Source organism: Macrotis lagotis, chromosome 5 (assembly GCF_037893015.1).
Source record: "Macrotis lagotis isolate mMagLag1 chromosome 5, bilby.v1.9.chrom.fasta, whole genome shotgun sequence".
Lineage (NCBI taxonomy): Eukaryota > Metazoa > Chordata > Mammalia > Peramelemorphia > Peramelidae > Macrotis > Macrotis lagotis.
Window position 1 is genome coordinate 189,735,390 of NC_133662.1, and position 26,890 is coordinate 189,762,279.

A 26,890-nucleotide genomic window follows, 5' to 3' on the forward strand; every position below is an offset into this window, starting at 1 on the left:
ATCGGGAAAAGAAGAGAATCAAAGAGGGACTGGACTCCTCCTAAGGTAGATGAAGAAAGGATAACTGATTAAGTTAGAGTTTCTCAAACAGTATTTTGTTTCTATTTTCTATACCATGAAAAATAATCTTTGCACTGGGAAGAACAAATTGAATATTGAAAACAGTTGATATTCAAGATAATAGGAGTGTGTAGCTGCCTTTGCTGAATTCAAGTCACTTAATTCAGATGAATTGACTCTTAATGAACTGGTAGATCAGAAAACTGTTGCAGATATACTTTATCTATATTTAACAAAACTTTTAATAAAGGATCTCATGTTAGTCTTGTGGAAATAATGGGAAAATGTGAACTGGCTAATGAGACAATTCCATGGATGTGCAACTGATCAAGAGTCATAATTAGGTAAAATGATATAAAGTATTTGAGAAGTACTTTTTTAAAATATATATATGGCCCTACTATTTTATAAATTAAACTAAACTCCTAAAAAAGTACTTACTTTGTTTTGGCATATCTGATATGCTGATCTTGAATGAATATCTGGGATCACTGCTGCACTGCAATCTTTATTGAGATCAAAAACTTCCAATGCTCTGTTACTTCCAGTTGTGAGAACAATGTCTACAATATTCTGAGTTAAGATTATAAGATGTTAGTTCTTGAGGTAAGGGAGTTCCTCAAGATCTTATTAACTGAAACTGAACAATTTCCCAATTTTTTTGAAATAAGTATTTCTGAAAACAAAGATGAATACTAAAGTAGATTATCATTTTAATAATGATTTTTCTGAATTTATCTAAATAAGAATGAACTTTGAATGAATTTGAAATAAACAATAATTATCTTTTCCAACTACTTATTGCTACTATCAATATGTGATGATAATGTTTGTACTTCATTCTCCAAGACCATGACATCTGGGAGATGATGCCATTACAAGCATAAGAATTGGATTTGAGTGATGGGGTTGTGCTAAGTCACCAGCCTCACTTTATCTTCCAAAGCCATCTAAGTATAGTGGTCAGATATAGTTCAAGACAATAGGAAATAGGAAACGACCCTGAATGCAGGCTAATGAAGGCTAAGTAACTTGCTCAAGGTCACAGAGCTAGTAAGTGTAAAGTATCTGAGGCAAGATTTGAACTCAGGTCCTCCAGGCTCCAGGGTTGGTGCTCTATCTATTGCACCACCTAGTTGCCTCTATAAATATGTATAACATGGATAGCTAGCAGGTGCAGTAGATAGAGCACCAGCCCTGGGGTCAAGAGTATCTGAGTTCAAATCTGTCCTTGCACATTTAATAATTGCCTAGCTGTGTGACCTCAGGCAATTCATTTAACCCCATTGCCTTAAAATTTTAAAATAAATAAATAAATAAATAAATAAATAAGTATAACACCAACACCTAATACAATATCTCATATAGAGTCTGGTAGATAGCATGTAAGCCCTTAAGCCTAAAAAAATATTTTCTCAAATAAAAAGAAAAAATTGGGGCATAAGTGTGAGCTCCATTTTAGATTTAGATTTTGTGATGGTGAGAGTTAAACTATGCATAGTCTTAGATGATGCTTAAATTTGGGGAGAGCAGATTTCAAAAACTTAAATGAAAGAATAACTAAGATTACTTGTGTAGTGGGGAAGGTTTTTAAAAAGGCAGACTAATCAACTGACTCTACTATCTCCCTCACTCCTAAGACCACTTAATGAAATTAGAAAATGTAAGAGGCCAGTAGCAAAAATAATGAGGAGTTTTGCATTATGTGATATCCAATAACGGCACTCACACTTTGAAAAGAATTTGAGGGGCAGCTAGGTGGCGCAGTGGATAAAGCACCGGCCCTGGAGTCAGGAGTACCTGGGTTCAAATCCGGTCTCAGACACTTAATAATTACCTAGCTGTGTGGCCTTGGGCAAGCCACTTAACCCCATTGCCTAGCAAAAAGCTAAAAAAAAAAAAAAAAAAAAAAGAATTTGAGACTTTGACTATCATACACCTTACATGAGCTACTTAACGATAGCAAAAGATGTAAAATGAGAAGCAATCTATTTACAGTTTATAAAAGATGGGTATAGAACTATATATATTCCATTGCTTCTTTAGGAGTTATGAAAACTTCCTCAATCAATTCAGTGGAATTACAATCAATCTCTAACATTTGTGTATTTAACTTTCATGACTTTTAAACATTTATGTGATTTTAATAGTAACTTCATTATCACTTGCAATTGATAATAATGCATATTCATGGCTAGGTGCAGTACAGAAAAAAAATGCACATAAGTTTGCAGAACTGGTTTACTGCCAAGTGCTTCACTGGTCTTATTCACCTTAATGTTGTAAAGCCCTCCCTGTAAATTTATTTATTTTCATTGTTTACCTTTAAAACTTAAATTTTGTGTCACAATTATGCTCCCAAGTTTAGTGCAAGTCCTTCAGGCCCTAAGCCAATCTTTCAAAGTTAATAATATGGCTTAGTAAGAAAACAAAGTTGTTATATAAATATTGTGCTAGAATGTCTTGAGTTACAAACTTTGTACTACTGTATTAGGAAAAGGGCATACTATCAGAATTGGTTTTTATTATAAACAATTATATGAAGAAAAGTGTATTTTTAGCACTTTTTGGTGAAAGATTAATTTTTGGTGGTCAAGGGAACTTAACCCCCATTTTCCATAGGATCAATGCATCAACATTTGTATTTTTTTCCTTTTGCATCATTTTCTAGGAACATTACCCTTGCAAAAACTGATTATTGACTGTATAGGGAAGATAATTTACTGAATGATCTACCTTACCTTGGTGGCCTTTAAAAAGCAAATAGGGGCGGCTAGGTGGCACAGTGAATAGAGCACCAGCCTTGGAGTCAGGAGTACCTGGGTTCAAATCTGACCTCAGACACTTAATAATTACCTAGCCGTGTGGCCTTGGGCAAGCCACTTAACCCCATTGCCTTGAAAAATCTATAAAAAAAAAAAAAAGCAAATAAATTCTTCACAAAACTCTATAGAGATTCATTTTTGTAAACTGAAAGGGAATAATCTCTCCTTGGAAATGAAAAGTGAGTCAGCTATGAAGAAAGAATGTAGTCCTGAGTGTAAAGTACTCAATGCCTTTCCCTTTGTGCCTCTTACAGAATGCCACATGTAGGGAGTTCTCTAGGCTCTGCCCACCAGGGGCAATGGCAACTTGCACATAACAACTTGCACAATAGGCACTTCTGCACAGCAGAGAGCAGATTCTCAGACTATATCTGAGGAGGTGAGGTAAACTGTAGAGAGGAGAAAAGAAGTACAAGTGCCAGGAACCTTGAGAAGCAATAGCTCAAAGAGAAACCTTTCACAGAATGGTAGTAGCATAAAAATACCATGAGATGACTTCTGAGTCCTAAAGTGCCAAAGGAGTAAGTTACCTTGGTCACGTTCTTTCACTATGTGTGTACCTCTTTACTAATACAATATATACTCTGGATGCCAATTCCTCCCACTGAAGCTGTATATATTTGTGGGAAGGACAGTGTACCTCAGGTTTGAATGCCATAGCTTTGTTTTGATCTAAGTATGTAAAACAACAATAAAGATAAAATCAAAAGTGGACACTCAAAAGTAAAGTTTTACATTACATGATCTTGGGATAATTATTCCGTTGGTTGGTGTGACCTAAGAGTGTCAGTTCAGAAGTGATTGCCCAGAAAAAGAGGTGCTCTATGTAAATTAAAAGTCTAAAGAGCAAATGGCTAAAAATTTGGAAGCTATCTAGAGGAATGTCTGAGAGATTTATTCTTGGTCCTGGGTTTTTCAATATTTTTATAAATGATTTAGATAAAGGTATATAAGTTATGTTTGTCACACTGGATGAAAGGATGATGTAAAAATATAAATATTGAATTAAACCACTGGATCACATCTACAAAGAATTCATTTAAAAAGGATAATCACAAGTTCATATTCTTGGGTGATATAAAGAAGTGGGTGATATAAACAGCAAATCATCAGAGAATGTTCAGGTGGTTTAAAGGATTGATAATAATAACTAATAATAGCTCAATGTGAGTTAATATTGTGATATGATTGACAGCTAGGTAGCTCAGTAGATAATGCATTTGGCCTGATCTGGAAGACCTGAGTCCAAATCTAGCTTCACATAATTACTAGTTATGTGATCCAAGGCAAATCACATTGCCTCTGTCTATCTCAGCTTCTTCAACTATAAAATGAGGATTAAAAATAATGCCCAGTGTTGTTATGAGGATCAAATGCTTGGCACTTAGCAAGTTCTTTCCCTTTCCTTGTTTCTCCCTCTCATTGTAAAGGAATTCTTGTACTCTTGTACACAAATTTTTTGTTTAGGTTTTTGCAAGGCAAATGGGGTTAAGTGGCTTGCCCAAGGCCACACAACTAGGTAATTATTAAGTGTCTGAGACCGGATTTGAACCCAGGTACTCCTGACTCCAGGGCCAGCGCTTTATCCACTGTGCCACCTAGCTGCCCCCTCTTGTACACAAATTTAATGGACTCTTGAGTCCAGTCCAAATTGGATATTGTGGGATTCAATAGGGATTCTTATCTATATCCTTGCATACATTTGATTTCATTCATTCATCCATAAAGGATCCTCTCAATATGACAGAAGCCTTCCTCTTATCCATTTAGTTAGTATTTTGTGAGTTACAATGCCTCAATGGGTCTGCCCATCTTCTAGCCTTTCCATTTGCTATGTAGCTGATCAACATCCTTTGATAGTCAAGTGTATCTTTGAGGGTATATTTTACAACACTTCTTATATGGCTTTCTTTTTGACCAAGTTAACCAGGAAACTAATCCATTATAGCTATGAAAAATGATCATTGATCAATGTTAGGTAGAGTTTTTGGAGTTAGTGGAATAGATTTAATTTAGTCCAACTCAACTACAACTTTAAAAGTCAAAAACTAAGCCTCCATCACTAGTAAGAGAGAATCAAAATGATTAAATTTTCATAGAAGAACAAATATATATAATAAAAGGATACAAGAATAGAAATCATTTACGGCTGAAAGACTGGTGATCTCTATGGTTGATGTCATAGAAAACTTCTTGACAAGTTTGACTTTGTTCTTCTGTTTATATCTGCAAAAGACAATAATGCTTCCAGTTAACCTATGCTGCTGCTAGCCTTCTATTAAACCTAAATCTCAATAGTTATATATGTATTATTTTTAATACTACAAGAAATACAGAAGCAGGATTTATTATATTGGTTAATTATAACAATATCAATTAAAATAAGTATTCATATTTACCCAAAGAAAATATGTTGAATAAAGGGAGGGAAGAATAAAATTCTAAAAAATATATACTTGTATATGTTTTTATATATATATGTATATATCACAAATGGAATTTCCCCCTTCATTGCCCAGAAAATTTCCTCCTCCATTAATTTAGAATTGAATAAATCTGCATTAGGATTGCCTTCCCACCCACCCAAATGAGTCCCCAAGATTAGGAGAAATTTGTGTTTCCATGTAAAGATAAATCTTAGATAATTTAAAGAATGTACAAGAAGCCATAGATTGGTTTTGAAAAATAAGTGGCATGGAAAATGATCAGTGTTGGAGAGGCTGTAAAAAACTGGAACACTAATACATTATTGGTGGAGTTGTGAACTGATCTGGAGAGCAATTTGGAACTATGACCAAAGAGGAATAAAACTGGGTATACTATTTGATACAGCAGTACTACACTGGTCTGTATCCCAAAGAGTTCACAAGAAAGAATAAAGAATGTATAAAAATATTTATAGCAGTTCTTTTTGTAGTGGCCAAGAATTGGAAATTGAGGGGATACCCATCAATTAGGGAATGGTTGAAAATTGTTTTATATGAATGTGATGGAGTACTATTGTTCTATAAGAAATCATGAGAGACATTCAAGAAAACCCTGGAAAGATTTGCATGAGTGAAGTTGAGTGAAGTGAGTGAAGTGAGCATAATCAGAAGAACACTTAAATAGATAGATACATAGATACATAGATATACATAAACAGAAACATTATGTGATAATCAACTATAGTGAATTACTCATCTCAGAAATTCTAAAGGACTTGTGATGGAGGATGCATCCATGTCCACAGAGGGAACTATGGAGTCTGAAAGCAGAACAAGACTTACTATTTTCTATTTTTGAAATTTGTCCTATATTTTACGTTTTTTCCCATCTCATGGCATTATTTTCCTTTTTATTCTGATTCTTCTTACATATATATAACCTATATTAAGACTTTTCTCTGTCAGGGGGTAGGGGGAAGGAAGTAGCCGGGGGGGCAGGGAATATAAAACTCAAAACCTTACAAAAAATGATTGCTGGAAACTATCTTTGGATGCAGTTGAATAGGTAAATGAACAGTTAGAAAAAGAAAGAAAAAACAGGTGGCACATACATAAATTAGGATTATTTTCTAACAGAGAGAATAACTGACTATACTTGATATATGTGTGGGGAAGGACTAAGGAGTTATCTTGGCCTGATTGATGAATATTCCCAAGTGAACTAAAATGAGTAGGAAAAAAAGTGGGAGAGCTTGAGGAACCTAAGAAAATGAGTTAGAAAGTGATCATCACCAACGAGAAAAATAATTGTTCATCTTTTTATAAAGCATTATAATTGTAAAGTTCCTTCTTTATAATCTACCCTAACTTTACTAATCTCATATATTTTACATGTTTGGATCAAAATCTAAATAATTATTATATGGCAATTCTGACTGACAAACCAATCCTTGGTTTTGTTTTTTTGCTTCTTAACAATTTCAAGATTTCCTTCAAGACAAAGCTCATGAAAAATTCTGGGATTGAAGTATTACTGGCCGACAAAGAATCTATGGAACAACAAATTTGCAAATCTAACTGTTGGAGGAGTCTGGCTGGTGTTAAAACAGTAGCAGACAGCATGGAATTTTGAACTTGAGATGACTGACTAACATAACTGCAAAGGCTACTATTCAACAACAGGTAGATAGTAGCAAGGGCTATTCTCTTTTCTGATGGAAAGAGTAGTATGTGATGTATACCAAAAATATACATTTGTACTAAACTGCAATAGACAGGATACAAGAAGGGAAGTCACACTTCCAAGCACAGGATCATCAGTTAGAAATGGCCCCCTTATTCTATGGTTACAAAACTCATCAGTGGCATCTTTGGCCAAGACAGGAATTTCTGAGTGAATAAGAATAACCATCTTTCCAATGTTGTCAATCAAACTTTTAGGTTACACATAATTTTATACTTCAAGGATCCATGAGTTTAATGGTGTCATGACCCACCAACAATTGAAATATAGCCCTTCTTAAATTTTACTAATTTCATCACTTGGAATGGCTTTAAATTTTCATCAGCTAATGGACAATTTCCTTTCACTTAATTAGTTCATTAATTCATTCAGTAAATATTTGTTAAGCATCTATGATGTTCCAGACACTAGGTTCTAAGGATAAAAAGACAAAAACAAAACTGACCTTGCCATTATAGATCTTACATTGTTTTGGAGGGTGTGCTCAATTTGTATGTAAAAGGTTAAATACAAGATGTATAAGGCACTAAATGCAATGCAAGAGGGAAGACTTCATATATGAGCTTAAATAATTTGTTTGAGGTCACATAATTTATAAGTGCCATAGGTAGGATCTAAATTCCAGTGTTCCTTAGTCTAAGAATAATACTCTATAATAACATTCTACCTCTGTCAAGTAATCAGAAACTTTTATTATAGAGTGTATTTGCTTACATGGTTGTAGACTCACTATTTCAAATCACAGGCAGTAGAGAAGTCACTGAAAATAGATCATCAAAACTGAGTTGCTGTTGGCCACCTATTGAAAACTGGAAATAGCTTTGATATATAGAAACCCTTAACTGTAATTGTATTTTTGCTGTAATGGGATTTACCTCCTAATATTCATATTTGTAACTTATGAAAGTTAGGTATGAAAGGTTGTATACATAAAAGAGAGAACTGGTCTCAGCCAGAGACAGTAAAGTTCAAAATCCAGCTCTGTCAGAGCCACCCAAAGGAAACTTTCCAAAACAGAAGATGCACTCATTGGTAAAAGGAATGTCCCCTACCAGAAGTTCCCACAATCAATTATATCAGTACCAATCCTTTGAAATAATACAATCTATTCATTGAATTGGCAAATTGAATTTATATGAAATATTAAGAAAGGAGGGAATAGAGAAGAAATGGAGCCAGGAGCACTGATCAATGCTTTAAAAGGTTCAGGCATATATCAAAGGTAAAAATTATTACAGTAATTGGTGGCTGTTAGGGTTAAGATATTTTAAAAAATAAAGATGAGAACAAGTTGGAGGAAAAGGAAGAAAGTAAAAGGAGAGTGAAACAAAATAAAGGGATAAGACTAGAAACAGGATTCATTGATCAGTCATTAGAATTAATAGAATTACTGAAAAGGGTAAAGGTTAGTATTAAAGAAGAAAATAGACATTTATTCATCTGTGAATAAAGGGAAGAATAATTGTGAGAATGTTAAGAGAAAACAGTATAGAAATAGAACATAACTTTTATTTTTGATACATTTCATTTCTTTTTTTAAGATTTTATTTATTTTGAGTTTTACCATTTTTTCCCTAATCTTGCTTCCCTCCCCCGACCCCCCACAGAAATCAATCTGTTAGTCTTTATGATATATTTCATTTCTAAGTGAAATACAATATTATAAATGAAAAACAATTATTAGCAATGAAGAAGCTGGAGCAAAGGTTACAATAAAGATAATATTTATCAACTGTTGATTTTTGTGACAGTAACTTAAACTTACCAAGTTTTTAGTTGTATAACTAGAAAAAAATAAATTAAACCTTAAACTGGTAAATCGCAAAATTATCTCTAGAAACATGGACAAGTCATTCAAATTTCATCTTTCATTTTTTCTCATCTGCTAAATGAAGATAATAATAATGCTTGTTTGTCCTTCATTCTTGAAGAAGACCATGACACCAGGGAGGTGATGCCATGATAAGCATGTAAATTGGATTTGAATGAGGGGGATACTGTGCTAAGTCACTAGCCTTACTTTCCCCTCCAGAAGCCTCTGGGTCCAGTGGCAAGATATGAATCAGGATGACTGGAGATGGCCCTGGATGCAAGGCAATCAGGATAAAGTGGCTTATCCAAGGTCACAAAGTTAGTAAGAATCAAGTGTTTGAAGCCAGATTTGTACTGTCATCCTCCTGACTAGAAGGCCAGTGCTCTAGCCACTCAGCCACCTAGCTGCCCCAAATGAAGATAATAGTTGTACAACCAATCAACATTTCATTGTTGTAAAGAATATTTCAACCAAGAAAGGTTTAAAAATAATATGCATGATAAATCTGAAAAATATTCTTCTATTGTCAAATTTTACTAAATGTTAGCTTTATTATTTGAGAGTAATTTTTATTCAGTGTTGTTATATAAAAATATTTACAAATGTACTTTTATGAAATGCCATTATATTTAAATCTATAAGAACATACAGATGAATAAAAATATTTTAAATGGATAAAAAGTAAGTTTTTGCCTACCTTTTAATCTCATCTTTGTGAGTGTCTATATGATATTTTAATAGGTGAAATTCAGAACCAGAAGATAGCAATATAAAAGCATCCATATAATAAAACTGTATGGCTCGTATAGGTTTACTTAAAATGTCCTTGCCCTGAAATATAAAAGTTGAAATTATTTTTAAAATATAACCAATTCATTAAAATAGCAATAAATCCTATAATAAATATTTGATATTTGTATTTTAACTCCCAAGTTAGCAATCCTCCATGTTTTGTTAAATAGAATTATGACATCTTCCTAGAAATAACCATTGTTATTTGGAAAAAAAATATGTAATTCTAACTACTGATCCTAAAAATGAATGTTTTGATTTTGGAGGTTTTTTTTAATTTTCTAACATAAGAAACAAGTAAAGCACCTGGAGGAAATAAGTGTTGAATTAAAATTAATTTTTTTGTTCAAATCCTCCTAATACTTCATAACATTCATCTGAAATTTGTATCACCAAATTTATACTACATAATGTGTATAACTATGATTTTATGTATTCTGACAACAATTCTAAAAACAACCTACTTTTGGCTATATTAAAAGTCTCATCTACACTTTGGTCACCTTACTTTGCCTAATAAAAACCCTTTTTTACTCTTTTCCTCCCTTTTTTGTGTTCAGTCTATTAAAAAGTATATGTTAAATCATCTTTAAATTCTTTTTTTACGTTTTTGCAAGGCAAATGGGGTTAAGTGGCTTGCCCAAGGCCACACAGCTAAGTAATTATTAAATGTCTGAGACTGGATTTGAACCCAGGTACTCCTGACTCCAGGGCCGATGCTTTATCCACTACACCACCTAGCCGCCCCATCATCTTTAAATTCTTACCATCTGTTATGTTATTTCTTACCTCCTGCAGCATCTTCCTGGGTTCTTTTCATATTATAAAAGAGAGTTGATTTTCTTGTTATATCTTTAAAAGATCACTACCACACTAATCTTAGCCACAAAACTTCTTCACCCATTATTCTGCTATTTTGGTTCAAAACTTGCAGTATCATTCCCCTGTCTCCTTCTCCTTCTCTATAATCTATATGGTGACCTACAATTTTCCCTAAACTACTGATTTTTCTCCATCATATTTCATTCATGTAACTTATTCTTGCTATTAACATTTCCTCAAATGTAAAATAGTATTAAAATACCAGACAGGGAAAATAAATCACTAATACTATTATAACACAAATAACTCCCTCCCCAATTTGTTCCAAATCTTTTGTCAATTTCAGATTATAACCTAATAATTCATGGATGTGTCTACTTCGATATGCATTTTTGGTACCAATTTTTCAATACATGTAAACAAAACTATAAATCCTCTAATAGATTAAAAATAATAGAATTAAGTGATGTTTAATAAACATTTAGAAATGTTTAATAGGCATTTAATAAACACTTAAAAGTGTTTATAATAGCTTAGAGTTTTAAGGTCACAAAATTATTCAATTAGAAATAATGGAATGTATTAGAAATGAATTATTCATTACCAGAAATACTGCAGACTCTGTAGTCTTAACTGACCAGATCCTTAATGTTCTGTCTTCTGAAGCAGAAACTAGCCATTTCCTGTCATGACTCCAGTCAACTGAAGTCACTGCTCCATCATGACCTTAAATGAAAAACACAGCACAAAAACATCTTAAGATGATTTTTAACATCTAGACACTATAACAAGAGATTCCCAGTTTGTCTAACATTTTAATTTCATGCATTAGAAATTTCATTCTCAAGTAATAATGAAGTTCAAGGTATTTTCTAGCAATTGTCTAGTGCTCTTGTGATCCTAGATAATATAAAATTACAGTTTGTGAAACTCACAAAATTTTTCAAAGTCTTTTTTTGCCATCGTCACTTCTGGTCTAGATGTTCACTGACCAGGTTTTTAAGTATACATTCAAATTGCATTCTCCCAGTCTAGAAAAATCAGGTCATTTGCCTTTCTCTAGGTTAGTGATGCCCTTCCTATTCTCAACAATATACTCAACACTCTATAAAATAGCAGTGCAGTGACCTTTCCATCTCCTATGAAAGATTTCATTTAGATCAGGTGAGTGAACTTCTAAGGGTGACTGGGGGTTCTTAAGTTCTTATTTATTCTGGATGTCAAATCTCTGGTAGGCATATTTTTTTCAGCTCTTTCCAATTCAAAGGCTATTCTCCTCAGCAAAGAAAACAGTCTAAATAAAAATTGAAAAACTCTACCTTCTGTCTATTAACACTGATCATTGCAACTGTACTATCCTTTCTTAAATCTTTCTTTTCACTCCTTAAACTAGTTGTTCTTTTTTTTTCCTTAGGTTTTTGCAAGGCAAACATGGTTAAGTGGCTTGCCCAAGGTCACACAGCTAGGTAATTATTAAGTGTCTGAGACTGGATTTGAACCCAGGTACTCCTGGCTCCAGAGGCAGTGCTCTATCCACTATACCACTTAGCCACCCAACTAGTTGTTCTTAATTTTTAAACCAGCCACAATTCACTGTGAGCTTCAGAACTTGTAACACTCTTCTTGTGGTACCATGCCATGCTTCTACATTGACCCCATTAATAAGGATAGAGTATAACTACATAGTAAAAAAGAGGAATCAGCATATGCACAAAGGGCCTCAGATAGAATCTCCTTGAGTGGAGAAAAAAGCTGAATAATCTGCTTCCAGGAGAGTAGGGGTGAGTTAATATGCAAGGGATGTGCCTGGGAGAGACTAAGAAGTGCATCAAAACATTCTATAAATTGATTCCAGTCTGTTAACCATATAGTTAAGGGATATCTTTTCCATGCAGCCAGAACAGGGAGGGCCTACAACAAGTACCAGGAAGCAAATTCTTTGTCATTTATTTTTTCTTTAACTGTTCTTTTGGTATATAATTCTCTTGGTTTAACACTCTGACCAACTTCATCCTTTGAGAGATAATTCTGTAGGAGGAAAGGTCTTGGGCTTTCTCCCCTCCAAGGCCAATAGCCTTAGCATTAGCCTCTAAATTTGTGCTTTTCTGTTTTAGTTGAAGGGATTGGAGGCTTCTGATGTTCAAAAAGCCAGGAGAAAGATACTTTAGGAGCACTGGTAAAGTAATATTCTAAGAAACAAAGAATGACCTTTGGGACCCAGATTTGAAATAACTAAAATGAAGATTTATCAAGAAGTTATGAGGCATCTGGACTTGAACTTGGGAAGACCAATACTATGTAGGTATTGAAGTAATTTTGAGAATATTCACCAAGAAACTAAGGTAAGATGAGGGAGACCCTGAAATGTTCTGGAAAAGTATACTCTTGTTCTAGCTTTAATTTTGAAAAAAATAACCCCTTGTAAGTGCTAATCAAGATACATTGGAAATTTTTGGTGGGGAAGGGGAAGAAACTCAACCTGTGGAAGTTCAATCCAATGACAGTACAGAATAGATAGACAGTAATCCCTCAAAGTACCCATATAACCTTGAGCATAGAATAATTCACCTGTCAGATCTATGAAAAAGGGAAAATAGGACCAAACAAGAGATAGAGAATATCACAAAATGAAAAAATGTAAAATTAAATATTATCAAAATATCTAATTAAAAAGATTTTGGTACAAATAAAACTAATGCAATCAAAATTAGAAGGAAAGCAGAAAACTGGTAAGAAATTTTACAGCATGTATCTCTGAAAAAGGACTCATTTCTCAAATATATAGAGAAATGAGCCAAATACATAAGAATATATGTCAATCTCAATTTATAAGTCAAAGATATGAAGAGGCAATTTTTAGAAACCAAAGCTCTATATGCATATTTTTAAAATGCTCTAAATCACTATTGATTAGAGAAATGAAATTTAACACACTCTGAAGTACTACCTCATACCCATCAGATTGGCTAATATGACAGTAAAGGAAAATGATAAATGTTGGAGGGGATGTGGGGGAAAATGGGACACTAGTATGCTCTTGGTGGAGTTGTGAACTGATCTAACCATTCTGAAGAACAATTTTGAACTATACCCAAAGAGTTACAAAACTGTGCCTATTCTTTGACCCAGCAATGCCACTACTAGATATGTATCTCAAAGAAATGTTTTAAAAAGGAAAAGGCCTATTTGGTATTTATATAAACTTTTTATGGTGACTAAGAATTAGAAATTGAGGAGATGCCCAATAATTGGGGGAATATGATTGTAATGGAATGATATTTTTCTATAAGAAATGATAAGCAGGAAGCTTTCAGAAAACCTAGAAAGACTTACATGAATTTACATGAAATAAAGTGAACAGAACCAGAACACCGTACATAGTAGCAGCATATTACAGAATGATCAACTATGACCAATTTAGCTTTTGTGAGCAATACAAAGATCCAAGACAATTCCAAAGGCTATATTATGAGAACTGCTATTTACCTCCAAAGAATAACTTATCCTAATGAAGATCAAAGTATACTATTTTTTTGCTTTCTCTTTTTTTATTTTTTGTTTTTTTCCACAATATGAATAATATGGAAAGATTTTACATTTACAGACAAATTAAACTGTCTGTTTTCTCAAAGAAGGGGAAGAGAGGGAGAAAAAGAATTTGAAACTCAAAATTTTCAACCAATAAATATTAAAATTACTTTCATGGGGCAGAGCCAAGATGATGACAGAAGAAGAGCCTCTCTTAGGTGTTCTCACCATAATATTTCAAAAATCATAAAATTATGACTAAATTTTTGAGAGACAGAAAGCACAGAGGGATCCAGTGAGGTAATTCTCCAAAACAAGATAACCTGGAAAATAGTGTAAAGGCTTTGCTCCACAAGGTGAGAGGAGCGGCCCGCCAAAGTGAAGGAACTTCAGCCGCCCAGAGGCAGCACCAGGGCACCTGGGAGCTGCGGCTCATGGCAGCAGGGGCAGTTTCCTGACCTATACCCCAGGGAACACCAGGTACAACTTGGAAGATCAGTGGGGGACCTTTGCCAGAGTGAACTCATGAAGCCTAGCCCTCAGGGGACTCAGCAAGCAGCATGGCTTCAGCAGCCCAGATCTAGGAAAGGAAAGCAGGCGGAGCAATAAGCAGGAGCCTCCAGGCAATTGAGCCTTGAGTGTTCAGCCTACCAAAGGTAGAGGAGTGGAGAGAGACTTCAGAGGTCTGTCCTCTGTACCTGGAACAGGACTCTGGGGCTCATTCAAATCCTGATCACAGCAGGGCCCCTCCCATCAGCCCAGTGGCAGAGGGGTGCACTTCTGGTCATTCACAGACCAGGAGGGAAGGCAGAGCCTCACACACTGAGATCCTTGGGGGGGGGGGGGGGGGTCCCAATAATACTCAAAAACTCAGGAAGCACACCCAAACCAGGCACAGGCTGGGGAAATGAGTAAACAAAGAAAAATGAGGAAGACCATTGAGAAATACATTGTCTATGATCCCAAAAAAGGATCAAAATACTCAATCTGAAGATGAGAAAGTACAAGTTTCTGCACCTAAAGACTACAAGAAAAACAGAAATGGGGCTCAGGCTATGACAGAGCTCAAAAGATTTTGAAAATCAAGTAAGGGAGATAGAAGAAAAATTGGGAAAAGAAATGAGAAAGATGCAGGAAAAACATGAAAAAGAAGTCAGCAGCTTAGTCAAGGTCCAAAAAAAATTCTGAAGAAAATAACAAGCTAAAAACTGGCATAGGTCCAATGTATAAAACAGTTCAAAAAGTTATGGAAGAGAAAAATGCTTTAAAAAGCAGAATTGGCCAGATGGAAAAGGAGATAAGAAAGCTCTCTGAGGGAAAACAAATCCTTCAGATCTAAAATGGAGCTAAAGGAAGTTGTTGACTTTATGAGAAGTCAAGACACAATACTTCAACAGCAAAAGAATGAAAAATTAGAAGAAAATGTGAAACATCTCATTGAAAAAGCAACTGGTCTAGAAAACAGATTCATGAAAGATAATTTAAAAATTATTGGGATACCTGAAAGTCATGATCAAGAAAAGAGCCTTGACCTCATTTTTAAAAAATTCCTACAGAAAAATTGTCCAGATATCCTAGACACAGAGGGCAAAATAGAAATTGAGAAAATCCACCAATCTCCCTCAGAAAGAAATAAAAAACACAACCCCAGGAATATTATAGCCAAGTTCCAGAACTCCCAAGTCAAAGAGAAAATATTTCAAGCAGCCAGAAGGACACAAATCAAATATTGTGGATCTGTAGTCAAGATCACACAGGACTTAGCAGCAACTACATTAAGGGCTCATAAGGCTTGGAATATAATATTCCAGAAGGCAAAAGAGTTTGGAATGCAACAGAGAATCAACTACCCAGCAAAACTGAACATCCTTTTCCAGGGGAAAAGATGAACTTTCAATGAACCAGGGGGATTTTAATTGTTCCTGTTGAAACAACCAGAGCTGAACAGAAAGTCTGATCTTCAAATACAGGATTCAGGTGAAGCATAGAGAGTGGAGGAGAAGGGTAAAATATGAGGTAATTAATGATGATAAACGGCATGTATTCCTACATAGAAAAATGATACTGATAATACTCATATGAACCTTTTCATTTAATAGAGCAGGTAGAAGGAGCTTTTATAGATGAAGCACAGGAGAGAGCTGAATTTGAAGATATATTGTAAAAATGGAATCAATGGCTAAAAGGGAAATGTAATGGAAGTAAGAGAAAGGAGAGATGGGGCAGCTAGGGGGCATAGTGGATAAAGCACAGGCCCTGGAGTCAGGAGGACCTGGGTTCAAATCCGGTCTCAGATACTTAATAATTACCTAGCTGTGTGGCCTTAGGCAAGCCACTCAACCCCATTTGCCTTACTAAAAAAAAAGGAGAGAGAGAGAGAGAAAGGAGAGGTACAATGAGCTATTGCAATGATATGGAAGGGGAGAAGACTGACAGGGAATGAGGGAACCTTTGCTCTCATCAGAGGCAGCTCAGAGAGGAAACAGCATATATATTCAATGGGATATAGACATCTAGGGTAAAAAAGGAGAAAAGGGGGACAGGGGAAGGGGGAGATGTGAGTGATGGAAGAGAGGATGGACCATGGGGTGAGAGAAGTCAGATATAACACATTTTCTTTTTTTACTTCTTGCAAAGGGTTGGGATTCGATGACCTTTCCAGGACCACAGAGCCAGGTGGTTTCTGGGCCTAAGGAGTGGTATGTGGGCTCGTGGCCTCTTGGCCCCAGGACCCGTGATCACTCTGCTGCACCACTCAGCTACTCTACAGCACATTTAAGAAGAGGGACAGAGTGAAAGGAGAGAGAGAAAAAATATAGTATATGGTAGTAGGGAGATATGAATGGAGGGAGTTGCAATCAGCAATGGCAACAGTAGAAAAATATGGAAGTAGCTTTTGTGATGGACTTATCATAAAGAATGTGATCCACCCACAACAGAGTTGGTGGTGTTGGAACACAGACTGAAGCACATATTTTTATTTTTATTTTTTCTCTCTCCTTTACTTTTTTGCTCATGAGGGTCTATATTTTAGGGGGAGGGGTATTATGTTTACTCTTAAACAAGAATATTTTAGTAATGTATAAAAAACATCATTTGTAAAAAATAAAAAATAAATATATATTAAAAAAATTACTTTGTATATATCATTGGAAAACACAAAATATTTATTCAAAAAAAGTGATATAGAGTCAGGATTTGGACTCAAATATGTTGACTTCAAATTCAGCTTTCTTCCTTGGCTGAGGATTTGGAAAGATTAGGTCCTAAAAAGAATCTGTGCTGCTTCTTTGGAAGAATGCTGAGAAAACAAAGCAAAGACTCTATCTGGTAAGGATAGGGTGATAGAACATCAATCAATAAACATTTATTAATCACATACAAAAAATTAAAAAGAAAACAAAAAATACAGTTTTTCTGCATTTAAGGAGTTCACACTATGATTCCCAAGCTCATTATTATTCTTGATGCTTATAGGCTCAGCATCCTAGACTATTTCCATCTAGTTTTCAGAGAAGATGGAGTCAGTAGATTTACTTACCTATCATCTGCCACATCCTTCTACTTCAAGATATCTTGCTGTTTCAATTAGGTTGCCTTGCTTAACAGATGGCAGTGTATCAACACAAGGGAGAGATAACTGGCCCCTTCTCCTTATGTTTATATATAGGTACATAAAAGATAATAAAAGAGACAGATGGTAGCCTTAAAGGGGAAAGCTCTAAGAAGTTCCAGGAAAGACCTCTTGCAGAAAGACTTGATAGAAAATAGGGTTTACAAAAGGCAGAAATGGAAAAGGAGAGTTCAGGAACTGGAAGTAGTCAGTATAAAGACTCAAGGAGGAGGAATTGAAGGTTGAATACTAAGAACAAATAGGCCAATATGACCAAATCACATTGAAAAGGAGACTGAAATGAAAGATTAAAAATGTAGGAAGAGACCAGGCTATGAAGAACTTTAAATGCCAAATGAAAGGCTTGATATATTTGAGTCTGGAGGTAAACTAGAATTTACTGAATAAGTGTAACATGGGCAGATTCATGCTTTTGGGGAAAACATTTTGGTGGCTGTATGAAAGATAGATATGAACGGGCAGAAACTTGAATATGAAAGACCCACTAAAAGATTAATGCAGAAGTTCAGAGGAAAGAAGAAGAGATCTTAAAGTAGGCTATATAATCTTATTAGAGATATTTTAAAGATTGAAACAAAGATTTAACAGATTAATAAATATACAGGGTAAGAGTAAGGAATCAGGGATGACATTTAAGTTGAAAGTATGGGTGACTGTAACTGGGAGGATGGTAGTTTAATACCCCAAAATTGGGAAGTACAAAATAGAAATAGGTTTGGGAGAAAGATAATGAGTTCTGTTTTCCTTTTTTATTTTTGCCCTTTGGAAACCCTATTTTCCCATCAAGTCCTTCTGTTCTGTTGTGTTTGAGATGCCTTTGGCCCATTCAATCTTGAAATGTCCACAGACAATTAAAATTGTTGAATTAGAGTTCAGAAGAAAAATTAGGAAAGACAACTTTCATTTGACAGATAAGACGTCTAGAATCAGAGGGAAATATTTTTCAAGTAGGAATGAATAAGAAATAATATGCCAAATCCTAAAATTATTTTTTAAAAGTAGTAAACAGTAAAACTATATGATACTACCTAAAAACTAGAGAAGTGATTCAATGAAATTCATTTGATAATCAAGCAGTATCAGAAATAAATGAATTCAAATAATACCGTATCCAATAAACCTAATAACATAAACTAATTGAGGGAGAATTGCCTATTAAACAAGAGCTTCTGGAAAATTGGAAACTAATCTAACAAGAATTAGTTTTAAACATCTTAATATACCAAAATAAGGTCACAATAACTATGCAACCTAAATATGAAAGGCTATGCTACTAAAAATTAGAAAACAAGATCAGCCAGTCAATCAACAAAAATTTATTAAATATTTACCATGTATCAGGTACCATGCTAAACAACAGTCCCTACTGGAAAGGGTCTTACATTTTAATCTTGAAGACAACAGATACATAACTAGATATACTATGGAGATATAGATATGCACACATATATATACACACAGGATATTCTTGAATCCCTTCAATCATTTCTGACTCTTCCCAAACCCCATTTAGAGGTTTCTTAGCAAAGATACTGGCATGATTTGCCAATTCCTTTTCCAGTTCATTTTACATTTGGGGAAACTAAGACAAACAGGGTTAAGTGACTTTCCCAGGGTCACATACTAGTAAGCGTCTGCACTCACTCATCTTCCTGCAATAAGTGTGCAGCTGTTGCTGGTTGTGTTAGTCTTTATTCTTCATTCTCAAAGAAGACAACAGGGAGGTGATGCTATGTCAAGCACAGGAATTGGATTTAAGTGAGGGGTTGCTATGCTAAGTCACCAGCCTCACTTTCTCCTTCAGAGACCTCTGGATGGTCAGATAGGAATCAGGAAAACTAGAAATGATTCTGGATCTGAAGCAATCAGAATTGACTTGTCCAGGGTCATACAGCTAGTAACTGTCTGAGACTAGATTCGAACTCCCATCCTCCTGACTCCAAGGCCAGTACTCTATCCCCTGCACCATCTAGCTGCAGCTTAAATGTCCTTAGGTTCCTTGTGAAGGGCTTTAAATATAAAGGATTTTATATTAGATCCTGTAGTTCATTGAGAAAAAGATTGTTATGGTCAGACTTGGAATTTAGAAAAAGCATGTGGCAACAGAGGAAGAATTGAAGCAGAAAGGACTTGAGACAGAGAGATCACAAATCTTTCACAACTTTGACCAGAAGGAAAATTAAGATGAAACAGGTAATTTTAATTTTATGAAATATTTTATAGAAATGAAACAAATGCAGTAAGAATAAGAAGAGAAGAAGGCAAGTGGGGAAAAATATTTATATGAAATATATTTAAGGATCTGGTATATCCAATTTATAGGTATTTAATATATTTATGAACAATAGCCATTATTCAATAAATAAATGGTCAAAAGATTTTTTTATCCAGTCCATACACCTAACAATCACCCAGCCGTGTGAAATGCAAGCCACCCCAACCCCACTGCCCTGCAAAAACCAAAAGAAAAAAGAAAAAAAAAGGCCCAAAATAAAATAAAATAGTAGTAATAATAGTAGGGGTGGTTGGGTGACGGACAGAGAGCACTGGCCCTTGAGCCCGGAGCACCCGGGTCCAAATCTGGCCTCAGACACGCAAGGATCACCCTGCTATGCCACCCAGCCCCATTTGCCCTGCACCCTCCCAAATAATAATAATAATAATAATAATAATAATGTGCTTCAGTCTTTGTTCCAACACCAAAAACTCTGTCGCAGGTGGATCCCATTATTTTTGTTACATCCATCGCAAAAGTTACTTCCATATTTTTCCTAGCTTCAGGGCTGGGGCTCCGTCCATTGCACCACCTAGCCATACCTATGATTATTACTATTATTTTTTTATTTTAATTTTTTCTCTCCCCTTTATCAATCAAGCGAGTCTATATTTTGTGGGGGGAGGGGTATTCTGTTTACTCTTAAACAAGAATATTTTATTAATGTATAAAAAATTATTTGTACAAAAAGAGAATAAATAAATATTAAAATCCTCTAAAAAAAGAAAACTCCCTCAAGAACCATTAGAAAGCATACTTTTCTAAGCTTGCTTTAATCCTCTGGGTATGCAGACTAATTTCTACCTCTTAACACAATTATTTTCCTTTTAGATATTGGATGTTTAAATTTAATAAGCTGGGAAACTAGAAAAGTTCATTCATGTTATTTTATTTCAGGTGTCTTTTTGTTCATATATAATTGGGTAAAATAATTTCTAATAACCTCAAAAAAAGATTTTTTAAAATATTCTCAGATCTATAGCCAATAAAAAATGTTCTTACTTTTGATTGGAGAAGTATAAATTAAAACAATTGAGGTACTACCTCATACAAATCAGATTGGCTAATAGGGCAAAAAAAGAAAACTGACAACCAATGGAGGTAAAGTGGGAAAAAATGATACATTGATGTACTCTTGTGATTCAACCATTCTGTAGAACAATTTGGAACTATGTCCAAAGGGCTATAAAACCATGCTTTCTTTTTAACCTAGCAATACCACTACTAGGTCTGTATTCCAAAAAATATTTAACAAAAAGGAAAAGGAACTACATATACAAATATATATTTCAGCATCTCTTTTCTGGTAGCTAAGATTTGAAAATTCAGGGGGGGGATGCTCATCAACTGGGGAATGACTGAACAAATCGTGGTATGTGAATATGATGGAAAACTATTCTACTATAAAAATATGATGATCTGAATGCTCTCAGAAAAATCTGGAAAACTTATATGAACCAATGCGAAGTGAAATATACTGTGGACAGAATATGTTGTTGTTTGCCATGGCAGGCATATAAATTAGATTTGAGTGAGAGGATGCTGTGCAAATTTACCAGCCTCACTTTCTCTTCCAGAGGCATCTGGGTCCAATGACCACACATGGATCAGGTCAACTGGAGATGGACCTGGATGAGAGACAATCAAGGTTAAGTGACCTGTCCAAGGTCCTACAGCTAGTAAATGACAAATGTCTGGAAATGGATTTGAACTCAGGTCCTCCTGAGTCCAGGGCTGGTGCTCCATGCACTGTGCCATTAACCTGCCCAAGTGTACAAAGTAACAGCAACAGTATAAGATGATTGCTGGGAATTATTTAGTTATTCCCAACAATACAATGATCCAAGACAACACTGAAGCACTTATGATGAAAACTGTCATCCATTCCCAGAGAAAGAATTGATGACATCTTGATACAGATTGAAGCATAAATTTGTAGCTTTATTTTTCTTGAAGGTTTTTTTGGTCTATATTTTCTTTCACAATATGAATATTAAGAAATATTTTTCATGACTATACATGTATAACCAATATTGTTTGCCTTCTCAATGAGGTGGGGAGGGGAAAAGGGAAAGAATTTAGAATTCAAAACTTTAAAAATGAATGTTAAAAATTGCTTTTATATGTAACTGGGGAAAATAAAATACTAAATAAGAAAATAAAAATGGGGGCAGCTGGGTGGTGAGTTCAAATCCAGCCTCAGACATTTAATAATTCCCTAGCTGTATGGCCTTGAACAAGCCACGTAACCCCATTGCCTTGCCAAAATCTAAAAATAAATAAAATAAAAATAAAAATACTTATTGACATTTAAAAAACAGTACTCAATGAGATTTGCAAACCATTAATAGCCCATATAGAGAAGGCTATTCCAAATCACTAATAATAAAGCAAACACAAAACAAAACAATTCCATACTGACAAAAATATGAAAAAAGTCAATGTTATATACAATCACTACATTAGACCAAAGGTAGATCTGTGAATTGATTGTACCATACTGAAAAGTAAACTGGAATTATTCTTTTAAAATAACTAATATATTCAAAATCTTTGACTTGGTCATTCCATTACTTGGGATACTAGTTTATAAGGAAAAGAAAGTCAAGAGAGGATACTAGTTTATAAGGAAAATCAAGATGGAGACAAGATCACTTTGCAGCAAAAAGTAAGCTCCCCAAACCCCAACCTCATAAACTTCTACAACTAGATGTAAAAAAAAAAAAGAAAAGAAACAAACAATCCTGGTTGAGAAATATAAAAATATATTGGTGAATCTTTTTTTTTTTCCCTAGCACTAGTCTGCAGAAGGAAGCAGGGAGATCTGTGACCACAGAACAGGTTCTATCCAGAAGCATGCCTTGTGGAGGATTCCAACTTAAGGGGAGATTATACTTCAGGGAAAATAATTTAAGAATCAGTGAAATACCTGAAATACCTAGGATCCCACCCCCCCAAAAAAATACAATTTCAAGCAATAATTTAAAAAATACTTTCAAAATCACACATCATTTAAGCAACCTCAACTATAAAGAAACAGAAAAGATGGAATATGATATCACAGAAGTCAAAATATATAGGTTTACAACAAGAACAAGAAGTAGCAAAACTCAGGTTAATCTACAGGGCACAAAATATTCTTTTAATAAAAAGGGGCCTTTATAGCATTATTCCTGATGAAAAGACTTAAATTGAATAAAAGCTTTGAAATGTCAACACAGAAGTTAAGAAAAAAACATAAAAAGGTACAGATGATTTGAAATCTTAAGGGACTAAACAAGGATAAATTGTTTATATTTCAATATTGGGAGATGATACATGTGTCCCCTCTGAAGTTCACCATGTTCAGACATCATTGAGAGAATTGAATGAGGCAGATGGTCAGAATGATATTCTGTTGCATTGTTATGATCTTAATGGAAGGGGAGGGAAGAATAATACATTAGGAGGGGAAAAGGGGAAAGGAATTTTAAGGAAATGATTTCACATAATTATGGTATGCAAGTAGAAATGTATATGAATGAGGGAAGGCTGAGGCAGAGGACGAACCCTTAAACCTCACTCTCAAATAAACTGGTCAAAGAAGGAAAGAGTACAAGCGTTTGGGGGGGAAAGATAGAGTGGATGAAAAAGGGAAAGGGGAAAGGAAATGGAGGAATAAGAGTGAAGAAAGTTTATGGGAAAGAGTAAAAAGTAAAACTAAGTAAAAGAATAAGTAAAGTAGAACTAAATCTAAAGACATACAAAAATATTTTTAAATGTTTAAAGCAATTATCATTTTACTGATTAAGAATAAAAAATTGAGGTGTATCAATCAAGGAATGTTTCAACAAATCAGGGTGTATAAATATGATAGAATATTATTTTGCTGTAAGAAATGATGAAGGAGATGGTTTCAGAAAACACTTCTATGAACTAATGAAGAGTAAAGTGAACAAAATCAGGGGAAATTTTATATGACAACAAAATGGTAATGATAAGCAACTCTGAAAGACTAAGGAATTTTGATCAATAGATCAATAGATTTCAGAGAATTTAAGATGAAATATACAACTCATATCACCTCCTAATACAGATGTCTTTTTTTACCAATCAAAAGAGAGGTACATAGAGAAAAAAGAGGAGGCTGCGTTTTGCTAAATAAAATTTTTCAATTTTTTTGGTAAATTTTATTTTATTGTTGCTAATAACAAAGTTTTCAAACATCATTTTTATAAGATTTTGAGTTTCAAATGTTTTTTCTCTCCCTCCCATCTCCCCTGCCCAAGATGGAAAGCAATCTGATTACACATGCAATCATGTATTTCCACATTAGTAAAGGTTTAAGAATAAAAAGGAAAATCAACACCAAAAAAAGGTGAAAATAGTATACTTCAATCTACATACAGACTCTATAGTTTTTCGTCTGGATGTTGATTGCATTTTCCATCATGAGTCTTTTGGAACTGCCTTGGGAATCATTGCATTGCTAAAAGAGCTAAGTCAATCATAGTTGATCAATGCACAATTGTTGTTGTTATTGTGCCCAATGTTCTTCTGATTCTACTCACTTCACTCAGAATTTTTATGTAAGTCTTTCCAGATTTTTTCGGAAATCCATCTGCTCATCATTTCTTAGAATACAATAGTGTCCATTCTATTCATATATCACAGCTTTTTAAGTCATTCCCCAAATGAGCATCTCTGTTTCTAATTCTTTATCACCACAAAAAGAACTGCTATAAATATTATTGTACATGTATGTCTTTTTCCTTTTTTATGATCTTTCAGATATCGTATGATACTATTTATTATTTTTATTACTGGAACAAAAGATCTGCACAATTTTATTGCCCTTTAGGCATCATTCCAAATTGTTCACCAGAATGGTTAGTTCAGTTCACAATTCCACCAACAATATCTTAGTGTTCCAGTTTTCCCACATCCCCTCAAACATTTGACATTTTACTTTTCTGTCATATTAGCCAATCTGACAGATATGAGGTGGTACCTCAAAGATATTTTAATTTGCATTTCTCTAATTAATAGATATTTAGAATATTTTTCATATGACTACAGACAGTTTTAATTTCTTTTAACTGAAAACTGCCTGTTCATATCTTTTGATCATTTTTCAATTGGGGAATGGCATTTATTCTTATAAATTTGACTCAGTTCTCTACACATTTGGGAAATAAGGACTTCATCAGAAACACCTACTGTAAAAATTGCTTCCCATTTTCTTGCTTTCCTTCCAATTTGGTTTCATTGACTTTATTTGTGCAAAAACATTTTCCTGTAACATAATCAAAATTTTCCATTTTGTATTTCTTTATCTCTGGTTTGATAATAAATTCTTCCTTTTTCCATATATACCTCCACATATACTATTCCTTGTCTAATTTTATTATGATATCACCCTTTATGGCATTATCTTGACATACAATGTAAGATGTTGGTCTATGCCTAATTTCTACCATACTATTTTAAAATTTTCCTGGAAGTTTTTGTCAAATAATAAGTCCTTATCCCAGAAACTAGTCTTGGATTTACCAAACAGTACATTAGTGTAATCATTTACTATTATGTCCTGTGTACCTAATCTTTTCCACTGATCCTCCACTCTATTTCTTAGTCAGTACAGAATAATTTAGATGATTGTTGCTTTCTATTGCTTTTAGATCTGGTGTGGCTAGCCTCCTTGCTTTGCATTTCTTTTATTAATTTCCTTAATAAACTTGACTTTTTGTTCTTCATTTGAATTTTGTAATTATGTTTTCTAGAATTTAGAAAATAATTTTGGTAGCTTGATTAGGATGGAATTGAATAAGTAAATTATTTTAGGTAGAATTGTCATTTTTATTATATTAGCTCAGTCTACTCATGAGCAATTGTTTTGATCTGACTTTATTTGTATGAAATGTTTTTTGTAATTGTCCTCATATAATTCTTGGGTTTTCTTCTTTTATTGATAAAGCTAATATTGAATAATAGTGGTGATGATAGGGAACCTTGTTTCACCCCTGACCTTATTGAGAAAGTCTCTTATTTGTCACCATTACAGGTACTTGCTGATGATTTTAGTTAGATATCAATCACTTTAAGGAAAGCTCGAATTTTTTCCTACTGTATTTTCCTCTTATATTTTAATAGGTATAGGTCCTAGATTTTTCAAAAGCTTTTTCTGCCTCTACTGAGAAACATAAGATTTCTGAAGATTTTGTTACTGATATGGTGAATTATGCAGATAGTTTTCCTAATATTGAACTAGCCTTGCATTTCTGGTATAAATTCCACCTATTTTTCCAAATAAGTTTATTTAATATTGTAAATAATTATTCTATAAATGTTTGGCAAGATTCACTTGCAAATTTGTCTGGCACTGGAAATTTTTTCTTACAGAGTTTATTAATGGCTTGTTCAATTTCTTTTTATAAAATGGAGTTATTTAAATATTTTATTTCCTCTTCCATTATTCTGGGTAATACATATTTTTGTAAATATTCATCCATTTCACTTAGATTCCCAAACTTATTGGCAAACAATTAAGCAAAATAACTGAATTATTGCTTTGATTTCTCCTTCATTGGTGAATTCAAACTTTTCATTTTTGATATATTTTTGAGTTTCTTCTTTTTTAAATCAAATTAACCTAAGGTTTATCTTTTTTTATGAAACCAGATATTAGCTTTATTTATTAGTTCAATAGTTTTCCTACTTTCAATTTTATAAATCTCTCCTTTGATTTTAAGAATTCCTAATTTGATAATTAATTGGGGATATTAAAAGTGGTCTTTTTCTAAGTTTTGTAATTACACACTCAATTCATTTATCTCTTCTTTCTCTACTGTATTCATGTAAGCATTTAGAGATATAAAATTTCCTCTAAGTACTGCATCCCATAAATCTTGTTTGTATGATTTGTTGTTTGACTTATTCTTTAGAATTAGATTATTTAGTTTCTGGTTAATTTTTAATCTTTCCATGCCCCT

The 26,890-nt window shown here is 34.0% G+C and overlaps 1 protein-coding gene across 12 annotated transcripts in view; it reads right to left on the minus strand.

Moving 5' to 3' along the window:
- The window catches only part of WDR27 (WD repeat domain 27), a 292,990-nt gene that overhangs the window by 167,366 nt on the left and 98,734 nt on the right, over positions 1–26,890 (minus strand). For 11 of the 12 annotated variants that reach the window (XM_074188081.1, XM_074188085.1, XM_074188082.1 and 8 more), the window contains 4 exons: positions 11,087–11,208; positions 9,566–9,699; positions 5,014–5,111; positions 502–623 (listed from right to left, as the gene is read on the minus strand). In XM_074188081.1, coding sequence (XP_074044182.1) covers positions 502–623; positions 5,014–5,111; positions 9,566–9,699; positions 11,087–11,208 — 476 coding nt within the window. The remainder of the gene's footprint in view (positions 1–501; positions 624–5,013; positions 5,112–9,565; positions 9,700–11,086; positions 11,209–26,890) is intronic. The other variant, XM_074188088.1, reaches the window with a different exon arrangement.